The sequence below is a fragment of the Aspergillus lentulus genome (assembly GCF_001445615.1).
Source record: "Aspergillus lentulus DNA, contig: Alt09, strain: IFM 54703, whole genome shotgun sequence".
Taxonomy (NCBI): Eukaryota; Fungi; Ascomycota; class Eurotiomycetes; order Eurotiales; family Aspergillaceae; genus Aspergillus; species Aspergillus lentulus.
The window spans coordinates 22,501-36,991 of record NW_028322117.1 but is presented as its reverse complement, the minus strand read 5'-3'; the positions used below and the strand labels follow the sequence as shown (position 1 = coordinate 36,991).

Sequence of the window (14,491 nt, the reverse complement as noted above, 5' to 3'; positions counted from 1 at the left end):
CGGTCCACCAGGCTTGGGATACTTCAACACATACAACATTGTGATCGGCGACTCAATTTGTGGAATTCAGATGTCGCTCTCGATCGCCATCAAAACGCTCTGCGATGACCATTGCCTCGCCGGCTGCCTCGACCGCGGAAGATGTCTCTCAACCCGATTGGCCTCGAAGACAAGTTGGTGAACAATGTCACGCCACACCGACTTTTGCAGGGAATATTTGGAAATCGAGGAGGTTGGGAATTGATAGTCTGTATCAGAAACCGCAGAATCAGCCATGGAAAGGGCCCAATGACGAGGAGAAGTCTGGTGATCCTGAAGCTGATAACCAGAGAGGTGACGGAACGCGCTTAAACGCGTCGCGTGCGCGCTTGGTAAAATACAGTTCTGCTGCAGATCAGCTTGAGTCAATGAAAGATCGGACGAATGATCGAAGAAGAAGGATTCAGGGATTGTGCGACTTTATTTCGTGGGATAGATGATAGATCTGTCAAAACGGGTGGGGGTCTTCCGGGAAGCAGGAAGTGCAGGACTAGTGGAGAAGCATCCTGCAGGAAAACACTGTTCATGCCGTCGTTTGTCTTGGAATCTTGGAGCAAGCTGGCTTCTACAATTGCTGCAGTGCTTAGGGGTTGAGATGCTTTTGCAGCGAACATTCAACCCTTCATCAGTAACCTTTTTCGATCCGACGTCTTTTTTTAGTTGAACTGGATCGCCAACAGGCAATTCCATGTGCACCTTCGCCTTGCACGATCCTTGTCAGGGGACGGAGGCTGGAGCTCACCCCGGAAGAAAAACGAGATATGTCAACTTCTGTAGCTTCCGGGGGACGTCTGGACCTCCGCCGCCAAATGGGTCCCTCGCTGATCTTTCCACAATCGATGTCGCTTGGCTCGTTTCCAATGGTGCACGAAGAGGGATCGCTGTAAGTCTCGTCCCAATCCATGTGGATTCGTTTAAGTCTCGAGTTAACAGCAGGAAGTCAGTCGAGGAGACCTTTAGGGTGACTACGGATTACTGTTCACGAACTCGGAAGCGTAGGAACCCCAGCTACAATTGCACAGGCTTTTTATTCCTGAATCCTTCTGTCATCGGCCCGAGCCGTTCGGCCATCTGGGAGATTGTCTTCCCACTGTGTCCACACTCCGCAGGCCTAATTGCCGACTCGAAAACATATTCGTACGGAGCGTAGTGGTGTCGATCGGACTTCAGTTGGAGATGAAGCGACAGTCCGCAGCAAGTGAAACCGCCGGGGTCCCTGTTGAAAGAATACAGTCGGGCTGGTGTGGGTGCAAAAAGCAACGAGCAGTGGGTCCATAGTAGGCAATCAGCTAGTGGCATGTCGAGAGAATTTTACAAGGAACAGGGCTAAAGCGTTTGACGTGATAAATCGAGACTCCAACTGTGTGTCGTCGGGGGTTTGATCATTCGCCTATTCGTCCAGCTCGAAGCTCGATCACGCATGCTGCAGGTACAAAGCACGCTCCATCAATGACGGTCGGCAATTTCCCCAAAAGGTCACGGACTGAAGAGTGCAGGGGCGGTAATTTGATAGCATGTATTCCGTCCAAATTCCAAACAGCAAAAATCGAATGATGTGAGAAATGATCGGGCTTGTTTCGCTGTTCCAGCCTCCCGCCATCCACAAGCAAATGTGATCGAGCAATTTTACCAGGATGAGAGCACTAGCAGACCCTTTCCCTCAGTTTCCCATGTTGGATCCTTCAGACCAACTTCGTGATCTTTTGTTGCCCTCCTCCTCGCGCAAGGTTAAATAGTCCCCTTCAGCCCCCTGGGAATCGACTTCTTGATTTCCAGCCAAGCATTCTCTGCAACTCTCTTAGGCCTCGTCCCCTGCTGTGCTCGCTTACTCTTCCTCTGCCTCCGGTCTCTATACCCGGATATTCATCTTCACTCGTCGAATTCGCCCTTTTCCTTCTGGCTTCTTCGCAAAAATGACTGCCACTCGCAGGCGTAGTAAGAAGCACCGTGACACGGCCCTAACGAAAGCGCGCAAATGTAAGAAAAAGGAGGCAGACCAATGTGCAATCGAGTTGCTTGACATAACCCGTGACTTCAAAAAGGACTGGTCGACGGACACGCGCGGGAGGCCAGTCAAAGCACCTATCAAAGATTCTCATCAAATATCAGCGGCGCTGCTGCACGAGCGGGGAGAGAAGGTTTCCGAGGCTGACTCCTGTTCACGCTGCAGACGTGGTAAAGGCGTGTGGCAGTCGTGCGTGGTGGCGCCGATTTACAAAAATCAAGCACTTTATACTCATGCATGCTCGAATTGTATTCATTACAAGCGCCCTTCCGAGTGCTCTTTGCGCGTGAACTTTGAGGCAAACGGAGGAAGCGCCTGGGTTGATGATCCTGAGAAAACGAAGACGAGGTAAATGGACTCCCTTCGACTCATCTTGTGGTACGCATGCTGATTGAAGTCCAGGGGAATCGTTCGGCGCGGCGGGCTGTTTGCCGTCATCAAGCAGGAAGAACTCCTACGGATTCAACGAGAAAGGAAACTTCAGAAGGAACTCGGACGAATTCAACGAGAGCTGGAACGTCTGGAAGAACTCGAACGGATCAAACGAGAACGGGAACGTCAGGAAGCACTCGAACGGGTTCAACGAGAACGGGAACGTCAGGAAGCACTTGAGCGGGTTCAACGAGAACGTGAACGTCAGCGTGAACGCGAAGCCGAGTCGGAAGCCCTGTCTCGTAAAGGACGACGAACCAAAGTATCAGTCGTGGTACAGTCATCTCCTCGTGCCACCAAGCAGTCCTCTTGTGTGAAGATAGAAGACCGAACGCTGCGAGGGCCCACCGAGCCTCTCAAGGAAAGGGACCTCTTGCGCGTGGGAGAGTTAACTGTAAAGACTGAGGACTTGCTTTTCGGGCTCCGTGCCCGCAAAGAGGTGTTGGAGCGGCGCCTCAGACGCCAAGATAACTTGCGAGTAAAGGATGAAGACGACTCATCGGTGTTGTCGGATTCACCGAGCGATTCGGACACCTCGGTCTCTTCGGACTCCTCCAAACCTTCGCACCACTCGGAGAGTTCAGAGACTTCGGTTATGTCGTACATGACGGACACTTCGTCGACTTGCGCGTCCTCGGGAGATGAGGGCTCTGATTCGGACGCGTAGGCCAGGGTTGGGTTGAAGAGTTGCGGTTTCGCAATTATACTGGAGGACGAAGGCTATCTCCTTTTTTCCTTTCCTATGTTCTTTTCTTCTGTTTTCTTTCTTTTTCGCAAATTTTTCCCAATTGCAAAAGTGCCGTAATACTATTGAGGTGGGTTGGTCGGTCTTTTCGCCTGTTCTTTCTGCATGTCTTTTCGGCTTACCGTCCTTGACTCTGTCGTCTGATTTCCCTTGACTAATGCCTGTTCTCCTGTGTTGCTGTTTCAAAACTGCTAGAGTTCTCGTGTCTGCGCTACATTGTTCTTTACCATTGTCGTTTTCAGGAAGATGTAAACTCGTTGCAACTGCGTTGTCAGGTTCTTATTCCGAATGTATCTGAACTTCGATTTTGTAGCCCGGGAAGTTTCGACTTGGAACCCTCCTCTCGAACAGGATATCCAGCTCCTCAAAGGTCCTCCCTCTAGTCTCCGGGAGACACAGAAAGCAGTATATAGTACACAACAGGCTCGTCCCTGCGAAGAGGAACCCCAATTTGCCCTTCCAATTCCCCTCGTCCTCGTTCATGGCATAGGGAATGACAACCGCAAAAACAATTGACCAGACGTAGCAACTGACGGTGGCTAAAGCGATGGTCAGCCCCCGGAGTTTCACCGACGAGACTTCCGCCAGCAGCACGTAGCAGAACGGACCAAGCGTCAGATCGTAGACGAAATTGCAGACGAGCATAAGTCCGCATTGCGCCCAGGTCGTACTCGTCCGGCGCGGAGCAAGATCGATCGCCCCGATGGCGAGCTGCAGGACCATCAACGACGCACAGCCGAACAGGTACATTGTCCGGCGGCCGATGTACGACAGCAGAAACCACGAGACGCACGTCCCGACCAGCCCGATGGCCGTCAGACCAATGTTCATCGAGAACGCATGCGAGGCGTCCAGCCCCGCCACCTCCATGAAATGCACGGCGTAGTTGATGAAAAAGACATTCCCCGTGAACGCCTGCATACTGTACGCCATCACGCAGATCACCAGCCGGCGGAGATTCGGCCCCCGGCAACACTCCCGATACGTCGGTCGGTCGCCCTGGAAGCTTTCCTCCAGCCGTAGCGTCTCCCGGATATGCGCCAGTTTGCGAGCCACGTGGACCTCGGCCCCATGCGCGGTGGTCAGCCGACGCAGCGACACGGTCGCGGCGTCGTCCCGGCCTTGCTTGCAGAGCCAGTACGGTGGGTCGGGAACGAAGGCGACCAGCAGCAGCATGACCGTCGGGAGGGCCCACTGCGCCGCGATGGGGATCTTGTACGACCACGTGGCGTCCATAGCCGCTGTGCCCTTGAGGATCCCCGAGGCAATGAGCGAGCCGATCGAGAAGGCAAGGTTGGTCATCGTCGCGACGAACCCGCGTAGCACGAGCGGGGTGACCTCGCTGACGTACGCGGAGGCGCAGATCGGGTAGAAGGCGATGATGCTGCCGTTCACCAGCTCGCCCACAAACAGTTGGGCGGGTGTGTGGCTGAAGAACTGGACGAAGATGAAGCCGATGGAGAGGCATGAGCAGATGGTGATCATCACGCGTGGACCGAAACGATCGTAGGCCAATCCCGACAGAAGAGCTCCTATGATGGCGCCGAGGAGCGTGGCGTAGTTGAAGGCTGACAGCCACCGGGCGGCGATGATGTATTTTCCTTCATGCTGGTAGCCATAGGTCCGCTTGAAGACGTCCAGTCCGACTATACTGCGCACGATACCTCCGTCCTAAGAGGTCAGATGGGATTCTAAACACGATTGACGGGATGCTTACAATACCCTTGAGCACGGTCGCCTGTCGGGGTCAGCATGAGCGTCCTAATGGCACGAATGTCCCAGTTCCTTCACGTACCACATTCATAAACAATCCCCAAGTCACTGCAGGCCAGTGTTGTCGAAGTGCAATCCAAAACGTCAGCGAATGTTCGTAATTGGTGAATTCGAGCGACCGTTGAGAGTCGTCGAGGGCCGAGGCGCGGATCGACTGCACCAACGCCGTGCTTTTTTCAGTCATTGCCATCGTCCCTGACACTCCTGAAGAACAATCCGCGCGGGATGAAGCATTTTGAATGTCTACTGCGCATTTCGAGATTGCGATAGCGCTCACAAGGTCCCTCACGTTGAATCTTGGCCATTCGATGATCTCCAATCAGCCGCCGAGTATTTTTCGTCGACCTCCGCTTCCTGCTCAACCGTCGCCTTGGCAGATCTCCACGGTCGGCAAGCTGCGATAAAGAAGACAAGAGACAAGGGCCATTCCAATCTAAAAAATCTATGCTGGTAGCCAGATACTGGTGCAAGGTAACAGGCAAACGAAACGCTTGCTTCGCGGTCGTGTTACAGCTGCGGAGGACTTCCGACCCTCGCAAACAAGAATAAATTGAGCAAAGACATAGGAGTTACGACGTACGACGTACGACTGTTTCATGGTGAATCTGTAGCATATATTATTGTATATCCACATCATCCGTCCACCGAGACTCGGTTCTCGTCGTACAATTGGGTTCGATGGAGGGAGCTCTGACTCTTTGACCAAGGAGAGCAGGCAGTGATCACATGACTTGTCTTCGGTCGCGGCACATGGTCGCAAGGGGTCTACCGCAGCACTTGAAGGCAGAGGAGGTCTGTGGCGAGAGACGTAGGTGGCTGTGCTGTGCTCAAGAGGCTGGGAGATCACGGGACGGACGGGGCTGGCGACGTGAAGCCACACTCAGATGCGCCACACAGGGCTCAAGCCGCAGGCGTCAGATTCGCAGACCTTCAATTCAAGAACCCAAATCACATACTCCGTTACATTTAGGAATCCTCTCGGAGTAATCATTAGAATTGCTGTCTTTGGATCATTCTGAAGTTGTTTCGATGCCTTTGATATACACTGTGATAGCACTGGCGCTTCGCATGAAGCTTTTCGGGAGTTCGAGTGCAGACTGTGCAGTCATCTCCAGCTCGTCCACCTACCTCTCCGAAGAAATACCCTTCACCTCGTTCAAAACTGTACCAGAGACATAGAAGTAGACATAGTATCGAACATAAGGCTAATATGACCGTAATGGTCACCTCGTGGCCCATAGCGCTGATGGAAGGCTCGAGGTCGGAGGACAGTCCTCTTTTTCGTCCAGTCGACATGCAAGCTCGATTATTGAGCAAAAGACAGCCAAGTTCGATATCCACCTTCCATGCGTAGTGAGTGTGTTCGACGATGGTATTGCTGAAAAATCGAACACGACTTGTGGCAGTTGTTCTTCGTAGTCCACTGTCGATAATCGGACAACATCGCAACGACTTCCTATTCGCATGACTATCAGACGAACGTATCAATAGCAGAGTAGATCTTTGGTTAAACGTCCCATGACTGACTGAGTAGTCAAAGGACGCTCAGTCTGTGCAATAACGCCCCTCGTACGTTCGTTCGTGCGTGTCCTGTGGCCGCAGTCTTAATATATATTCGATGCTTACACTGTTGAGGTCTTGCGCGTACAATGTGTAGGGTACACCTGACTACGATTGAATGCAAAACCATCAACACAATGTCGGTAGGTTCAAATCTCCATACTGCTTGGCCATCCTTGATCAAGACGTCAAGGAGTGACTGACCCTTAGGAAAAAGAACCGTACCTCGATCATGCGAGATTACAAGCACTATCTCATCCGAAACCATGCGTTCTCACCACAATGAAACCCGCCAACTGCACAAGAGAGCAAGCTTTACTGAGGGCGTCATGCTGATTGCTGGTAAGTTCTGAACCTGCTACACATCACCAGTGACGTTAACAAAAGCCTCGGACACTCCTTGATTCGTCCAGACATAATGACCTCACTCCTCGCTAGTACGCGAGACGTACGGTTGTCTGTGTTATAAGAAGAGATTTTCTCCAAAAGTATTTTTTCCGATATACAGGCACGGCAGGATCTTTGAACACAGCAAGGGGCACGGCTTGCTGTCTTGTACTTGATCGAGAACCTCAGGAACAGAGACAAGAACTGTAGCTGTCATTCTGAGTTGCACTGCGACACCGGCCTGTAGTGATTGAATGTAGGGCCCTGGTATTATTTGCCAACACCCACTTGGTCCTCTCAATACATCCGATACCAATTTCCCGGTCACTGAGGACCTGCTTTTTGGGGAGCTCAGCAAAAGCTTGGAAAGTTTCGAGGACAGGACACCAGACGAAAAAAAAAAGCATTCGCCTGTTCGCTGTATACGGTCGAAGTCAAGCTACACCGTGAGCCCTAACACCCCGAGGGGATAGTTAATCCAATTGACACCAGGTAGCTAGCGACAGAAACTCTGAGAGACTCGAGGGAAGCAACGCAGGCGGAGGAGAGAATACGTAACAAGCAGACGAGCGAGAGGAATTCTCTCGGGAAGACCAGTGATTGTTGCAGGAATATCGAAAGACAGACGGAGTTGCCATTCTTTCGCCCGAAAGTCTCCTCAAAAACATCACATACGAGCTTTGTGCGTCAGAGACTTACCCTCGAATCTGAACCTCAGACTCGGGAACCTCCATGTTCTTGTTCATCAGATTTACACAACATAATCACGAGAGCCGTTTGAATTACAAGCTAACGAGAGACCTTTGACGACTCGCACACCCAACACAAAAAAGATTCAAAGTGACCCGAAATACCACCAACCAATAACGGCAATGATGACTCGAAGAAGAAGCAGCGTACCCGGAAAACCGCTCAAGCCCTGGCACAGCAAATGCACCTCCACCCGTTTACCTTGACACCGAGCCAGTGCTCCCATTTTGAGACACGGTTTGCTTGACCGGCAGGTCTGCAACATCAACGTGAAATGCGCCCATTTCTTCGCAATCCGCAGCATGATCATGCAATGGCCTATTCGATGGAAATTGCTCCTCGCAGGTACGACATTGGACCGGCCGTCTAACTGCGCAGTCAGTGCCATCCAGGAGAAATAGGTTAATCGCCAAATTCCAAACGCAGCGACCTCGAACTCTGTATTCGACATGCTGGTCGACTCGTGGTCAGTACTACCACCGTGATGAGCGCAAGCCTATTGGGATTTGAACGCACGATTTGAGAGACCCACGACGTCATGACCGCCATCTGAAGCCCTTGCCGGGCTGGGTACTATCCAGCGGAGACGTCATCTTGTAAGCCGACGTGGAGGATACTGAGCGGCTTACCGCAATGACATCAAGCATAATGAAGTCGTCCAATACGTTGTTCCTGACTCTACATGGTACATCTCGTGCTCGAGGTAAACAAAAGAGCTCTCGCAGAAGTGCTCATCACCTCACGAGCCCACAGCCAACGAAACATCCTGTGTACGTGGCTGATCATTCGAGCCGTGCCCTTAGTCCACAAGCAACACTTGTTCACGAGTACTATGATGCATGGTAGTAATACATCCCTCCAGGAGAATCATGCCCCCCGTCTTGTTTCCAATGTGGCTCTGGTATAGAACAGCACCTGAATCATGAGGATATTGTGTGGTTGAATGGTGTAACGCCCAGAGTCAGCTTCTGATTACGCGTTCGCTCTATCCGTAGTGAGAGGTTGCCTGCGGTATCCTTAATCAGCAGTTTGACCATGGCAAAAATCTCATTTATCAGCATGGCTCAGACTGGCGTGGACTGGGGGTCCCATCACGAAGGGAAATATCGGCATTGGCACCCCTTGTAAGCAAAACCTTAGCAACAGGTGCATATCCGTGCTCGGCTGGAAGTGCGATGAAATGATGCTCAATCATATGCACCTGGACCGTGTCATACAGCGACATACTTGCGGGGGTTTCGAGGATGGGAAGTAGATCCATCATCCACATAACCCGCCGGATCAATCGAGGAAGAGGGACTTTGCGGCCCTCATGTTTTGACCGCAGATCAGCTGAATATTGCTGCGCAGTCCACCAGTGACTGGAACACCCCTCGTGCTGGATGTTGTGTTGACGCTCGACACAGCTAAGACTTGAACAGATGATAGAAATATCGCTTGGTTTCGCACAATGCATTGGTGTCGCTTGGAGATTACATATATATCCTGCAGTGAGCAGAATCAACAACGTCACAACGTGGGCATGTTACCCGTAAATGGATCGATTCTACTTGTACCATCGTCAAAAGTCAACGCAACCGTGGAAAGGTGAGAAAGACCCAGGCGGCCACCGAAACAGTTACCAACCAGCTCGTGGATGTGAACCCAGTACGGATAGTTGCTGGATATGATTTGATTCGAATAATGGTGCTGTCGCACCTCGCAATGTCATTTCAGCACCTTGGAGATCAAAGCAGCGGCAGCACATTGTCTTCGCATGTGAGACACCATTTGAATCACAAATAGTCGCAGGGTACGTATGCTTCAGATGATTCGCACTCGTAGAGAACTCCTCGATTGAGTTGCGAAACTTGCGATCCGCATAACCGGATGTGCCATAGGTTTCAGAGTACAATTCACGCAGGAGTACTGGAGTAACACATATGGGTTATTTTTCTGGATTAAAAGTGTCTTGGATCCAATCATGGCTGTAATAATACATTTTGTTGCGTCCAGTGTTGAGATTTGTGGCTCCAATAAGTTAGTCAGTCCCGACTCATGATCCTTCCGTCACTTTCATTATCCTCTGCCCTATAAGTTGAAGATATCGCAATTCAACCAATCATCGCCCGGGTGGTCTAGTGGTATGATTCTCGCTTAGGGATTAACCCAAGCATATCTGCGAGAGGTCCCGCGTTCGATCCGCGGCTCGGGCCTATCTTCTTTTTTCCCCTCCGCGTTCGGCTGCTTTTTTTATCATTCGTCTCGAGTCACAGAAGTAGCGCCAGTTCCAATTCACGGGTTTCCCTCCTTGTAGTCTTTGAAGCTCCAGGTTTTCGGCGATGGTACGGGATTCTTATGACGTCCCGAAGATACACAACGCGGCGAGAGCTTTCGTGGTAAATGTACGGCAGTGAACCGATATCGACTTATGGGTTATGTCAATCAGCGGAGTAGCGGTCAACCATGATGATGTTCTTTCTAGAATGGTTACACTGGCTGTGAGATATCAACGGTATGCTATGTACTCTCACAGCGCAATTACTACGCCCGGGAAACCTGACTTCGGGGAACCCTCATGAGGTGCAAGGGGCCAATACCAAAGGCACTGCAGGAGCTGTTGACCCTGATACTGTGCCGAGTGCAAGAAAAACTTCCACCAGAACCTTTGAAACTGATGGTGACACTGACCTCGCCACCTCTTCCCCGAAAGACGTCTTCCACAGGACCACAGCACGCTCGACAGCCAGGGCACGACTGCCACCACGGAGCGAGGGTTGTCCGCGTAGACGTGCTCGATGGTATCCACGAACAAGGGAAAGTACAGGTATGTGGTCATGATCATGCGCAAGCCCTCCTTCGACAACCTGAATGAGATGTTGTTCACGTGCTTGGGCTCATCCCTGGTCATGTCCTCGGGGTCGTTCCAGCTTGGGATGATGACCAAGCCCAGGCCCAGCACCTTGCTCATGTCCATGTTCCTGGAATCCTGAGCTTCTCTGTGACACCGTACATCCTCATGTTTGAGTCAGAGCACGGGAGCAAGGCCAAGCGGATATTTGAGAGGGGTCCATGCACGCCTCCACGTACACGTATGCGTCGCGTAAGATTTGTTGCATCTGCGTCATCTAGAAATATGGTCATGGAATTACCGCCAGACTACTACGAGGTCACGGCCCTCGACGTGTCGACAGCCGTGGTGGTGGTCGAAGACGACTGCGTGCGGACCAGGGACGACTTTCCACTGAGGAACCCAGCTTCCAACGAACTCTTGGTTCTTGGAAAACAAGTTGCTCCACTTGGCGGTCTCGAGGAGAATGCATTATCACAGACAGAACCTTGTACTACGTCTACTGCGGGAAGATCACCTCGTAGGAGAAGATGGAGTCACTCAAAGTCATGTACGAGACTGCGAGCTCCTGGAGACGACCCGACACCAATGCCGCGTTCAACCACGGGAAGGCGTTCACGAGATTCTACCTGTTGCTGCCCAGGGTTGCACACCTGGTCATGCAGATAGCATGCGTTGCCAACAGCGGGGCCCACACGAGTACGTGGTCGCGAACAGGAGCAGGCTGCGTTTTGGAGAGCCTGAAGGATATTTTGAGGCTGATGTAGTGTGGCTATGGGAACGAATTCGTCTTCAAAACACGGGCACGGGGGTGATAACGTAGCTCAACGCAAGAAGAAAGATGTACACGTGAGCGAAGATGTGTCACAACGTGAACAGGGGGTGCGGCATGTGCTCAAAGGCGATGCAGCCTCTGCTCCGAGGACATGCGGGCGATCATCAGCATCATCATGCTCATAAACTTTAGAACCAGACCGCGTTCAGTGTCAAGATCTTAAAGCTGGGGGGCAGCTCGCGCTTGTAGATCAACGTCAGGCCGTCCAGCACCGCGATCATAAGGATGGACGTAGGTGACAGCTGGCAGAAGAAAAAGCAGAGAGCCTTAGACAAGCCCAAGAACAGACTAGTATGTGTGGCCACCGCAATGAAGACGTATCCAACACTGTTCAAACCTATGGAGATCCGCACGTCCCACGTCCTTCCGGAAGAAGGAGAGGTAGCAAGTGGACGCGATGATCTACATCAAGAACAAGCCAAAACCATGAACGTGCTTGCCGTGCCAGCTGCGACACTAATGTAACGTTGTACTCTAAGCATAGCTATGAACAGGTCCGCGAATATGCTCGCATCGATACTCGGGATCGAGCGGTATCCTGGGATCGCGGAGGAGATCCTAACGTACACCACGCCCGCACAGCTAGGCTACGTCGTAGACTCGCTTATGATCAGTAACACCTTTCCGTACAGCAATCGGTACTTCAACCCAATCAGACAGCTTGTCGAAGACGGGTTCACAATCTTATTGATCAGCTCACACTTCGACGCGCCCATGACCAGGATCATCACTCAAAGGCTCAAAGCACTATTTGGACATATTGGAGAGGATGCACAAGGACATACACATGCTCACGTTCGCCAACAAGCTGGTACTTTGGACCATGTACCCACACAGGAACATAGAGATGATCGAGCAGGCATGAACAAAACCATGCCCCCGCACGGATTGTACGACGTGCCTGAGGGCTTTGACGAAATGTTTGGTGCTTCAATTGGGTGGCCAGCATCAACACGGCCCCGAACTTTGAGGCACGTTTCGTACTCATTCAACCACACCGTCATGGTGGAGCCCAAGAGGCGCTTTATGTTCGAGATCCCGGACCTGAGCTTGTAGATGTACCAGCCCGCCTTTGTCGTCGTGCCCACGAACCAGGGCTCTGTCGACATCCGAACGAGGTTCTTGCGGATGGAATGGACCATGCGGCTGTTCGAAAGGCAAATGCGTGACAAGGTAGCCTTCGGTTACCCTGTACATCGACACAATGAAGGACACATTCTGCATACATCGCCATGTAGTAGAGAGGTATCTGACGGACGACGGCGGCATGCTGACCTTCTTCTTCAAGACGGCACCCAGAGGTACAGTATCGTTCAACTACATTGAGGGGCTGGACAAGCGCAAGAGGGTGAACAATCCATTACCAACTCTGCGATTGACGACATCTCCAGAGACGGGTTCATCCACATCGACTCGATCATGGAGAGGAACCCCGCCAAGTCCATGGAGGACTACCAGCCCATGCTCATGTCAATCCAGTGTACTGATGTGCCGCTCCCCTTGGTTGAAAGATGAACGTGAAGCTGAACAAGATCATGGTCAACATTGACACCACAATCACGGCCTGCACCTCGCGCGTGAATGACCTCAAGCCCAACCACATTCATCAGGATGAGCTCATGATGAGGAAGATGGACTTTTACAAGCTCACGGATGGAAGGACACTCGCGATATCAAGCTCAGTCCAATGTATGAACAAGAATGTGTACATAATCATATGGTCGTTCAATCCCGTGTACAAGCACATGTAGAAGCCGGAGAAGATATTCAAGGCTAAGGAGCACGAACAAGATCATGATCTTACACATCTGCGTGAGAGCAACACCACATTCATGACCCCAAGTGTGATTAAGCACATACAAAATGCCACGAACAAGATCAGATTCATAAGCCAATCAACCACACATACGCGTTGATGAGATGACTACGAACGAGACCGCCAGCAGAAGTGGACCATGACTGCGTGTATGCACATGTTTTCAGCCATACGAGTCGATGATCGTTGCGTCCGCCTCTTCGCTGTCGTTCGTATAGATCTGCTCAATCGAGTTCACATCTCTGTCCTCTAAAAACGTTCTCGGTCTGTACATGTGCATGTACAGTTTTATACTCCCGCTGATGCTCAGAAGCCTCCCAGCACCGCAGATCTTGCGCGATTAGTGCACGCGCTCTTGACCGAGTACAGCTCAACATCCTTGGACTTGTTCAGACGCAAGAACCCGCTGTGGCTGAAAATGCTATTCGTGACAATGTACGGTGTGTATTTTAGGACCATGTTAGCAGACAGTATAGACCTGAAGACAGTGTGGAGTCTTGTTCTCATCCACAAAGTTGAGCAACCATTTGTTTGAGGTCAAGATTATCTTCGCACAGAGGATCCAGCACGATCCCGTTTGTGCAACTGATTGTGTGTGTGTTGTCATGTCTTCCTGCTCGTTTGTGTTGATCGCTGAGGTGATGTGGTGTCGGGATTGAGCTGAGCTATGCTGTTAACTAGCCCTGCGCCTTTCCGAATGCGTGCATGTGCGTGAAGGCAGACAGGACTGTACTTGTCTTCGAGATCTGGTGCTGGCACGAGTAATACCTCGCGGGAAAGTCTATGTCAATGGCTCATGACAACGACGCTGAGCCTCAATTGATTAATTGCCAGATTCCTTACTCCGTTTCGGCGCCGTGCTGGGCCATGGCGCCATGCCGCAGACTCCTAGTCATCAGTGAGTACATCACCTTGGCCGAGAGGTCTGGGTAATCTTGTTAAACCCTGTCGTGCTGGGGATAGAGCATTGCAATTATTGCTCTTCAACGAGGAATGCCTAGTAGGCACGAGTCATCAGCTCGTGCCGATTACGTCCCTGCCCTTTGTACACACCGCCCGTCGCTACTACCGATTGAATGGCTCGGTGAGGCCTTCGGACTGGCTCAGGGGAGTTGGCAACGACTCCCCAGAGCCGGAAAGTTGGTCAAACCCGGTCATTTAGAGGAAGTAAAAGTCGTAACAAGGTTTCCGTAGGTGAACCTGCGGAAGGATCATTACCGAGTGAGGGCCCTCTGGGTCCAACCTCCCACCCGTGTCTATCGTACCTTGTTGCTTCGGCGGGCCCGCCGTTTCGACGGCCGCCGGGGAGGCCTCGCGCC

General features: G+C 51.7%; 3 protein-coding genes and 1 non-coding gene across 4 annotated transcripts, besides 9 other annotated features; 2 read left to right on the top strand and 2 right to left on the bottom strand.

Moving 5' to 3' along the window:
* Positions 1 to 1,952: 1,952 nt before the first annotated feature.
* On the top strand, positions 1,953 to 3,143 carry ALT_4857 (DUF3716 domain-containing protein; the record flags this gene model as incomplete). Its single annotated transcript, XM_033564311.2, has 2 exons — positions 1,953 to 2,392; positions 2,447 to 3,143. 2 exons carry the CDS (start codon positions 1,953 to 1,955, stop codon positions 3,141 to 3,143), a joined length of 1,137 nt encoding a protein of 378 aa, XP_033420202.2.
* A 357-nt stretch (positions 3,144 to 3,500) lies between these two features.
* Positions 3,501 to 5,184, bottom strand: ALT_4856 (putative MFS alpha-glucoside transporter; the record flags this gene model as incomplete). The annotated part of the gene is made up of 3 exons (XM_033564312.2): positions 3,501 to 4,892; positions 4,939 to 4,959; positions 5,017 to 5,184. 3 exons carry the CDS (start codon positions 5,182 to 5,184, stop codon positions 3,501 to 3,503), a joined length of 1,581 nt encoding a protein of 526 aa, XP_033420203.2.
* Positions 5,185 to 9,797: 4,613 nt separating this feature from the next.
* ALT_t100 lies at positions 9,798 to 9,886 on the top strand. Its single transcript is given in 2 exon segments — positions 9,798 to 9,833; positions 9,851 to 9,886. It is a non-coding gene; the product is annotated as a tRNA-Pro (tRNA).
* A 54-nt stretch (positions 9,887 to 9,940) lies between these two features.
* On the bottom strand, positions 9,941 to 10,647 carry ALT_4855 (uncharacterized protein; the record flags this gene model as incomplete). The annotated part of the gene is made up of 2 exons (XM_089599815.1): positions 9,941 to 10,098; positions 10,362 to 10,647. The coding sequence occupies 2 exons, from the start codon at positions 10,645 to 10,647 to the stop codon at positions 9,941 to 9,943; spliced, it is 444 nt and encodes a 147-aa protein (XP_089455692.1).
* A 159-nt stretch (positions 10,648 to 10,806) lies between these two features.
* Positions 10,807 to 10,959: a sequence feature (Protein overlapping with rRNA (ALT_4854, GAQ07533.1) was converted to a misc_feature.).
* Positions 10,960 to 11,045: 86 nt separating this feature from the next.
* Positions 11,046 to 11,220: a sequence feature (Protein overlapping with rRNA (ALT_4854, GAQ07533.1) was converted to a misc_feature.).
* A 620-nt stretch (positions 11,221 to 11,840) lies between these two features.
* Positions 11,841 to 12,361: a sequence feature (Protein overlapping with rRNA (ALT_4854, GAQ07533.1) was converted to a misc_feature.).
* A 51-nt stretch (positions 12,362 to 12,412) lies between these two features.
* Positions 12,413 to 12,539: a sequence feature (Protein overlapping with rRNA (ALT_4854, GAQ07533.1) was converted to a misc_feature.).
* A 55-nt stretch (positions 12,540 to 12,594) lies between these two features.
* Positions 12,595 to 12,704: a sequence feature (Protein overlapping with rRNA (ALT_4854, GAQ07533.1) was converted to a misc_feature.).
* A 163-nt stretch (positions 12,705 to 12,867) lies between these two features.
* Positions 12,868 to 13,045: a sequence feature (Protein overlapping with rRNA (ALT_4854, GAQ07533.1) was converted to a misc_feature.).
* Positions 13,046 to 14,006: 961 nt separating this feature from the next.
* Positions 14,007 to 14,070: a sequence feature (Protein overlapping with rRNA (ALT_4854, GAQ07533.1) was converted to a misc_feature.).
* A 65-nt stretch (positions 14,071 to 14,135) lies between these two features.
* Positions 14,136 to 14,311: a sequence feature (Protein overlapping with rRNA (ALT_4854, GAQ07533.1) was converted to a misc_feature.).
* Positions 14,312 to 14,366: 55 nt separating this feature from the next.
* Positions 14,367 to 14,491: part of a sequence feature (Protein overlapping with rRNA (ALT_4854, GAQ07533.1) was converted to a misc_feature.) that runs on past the window's edge.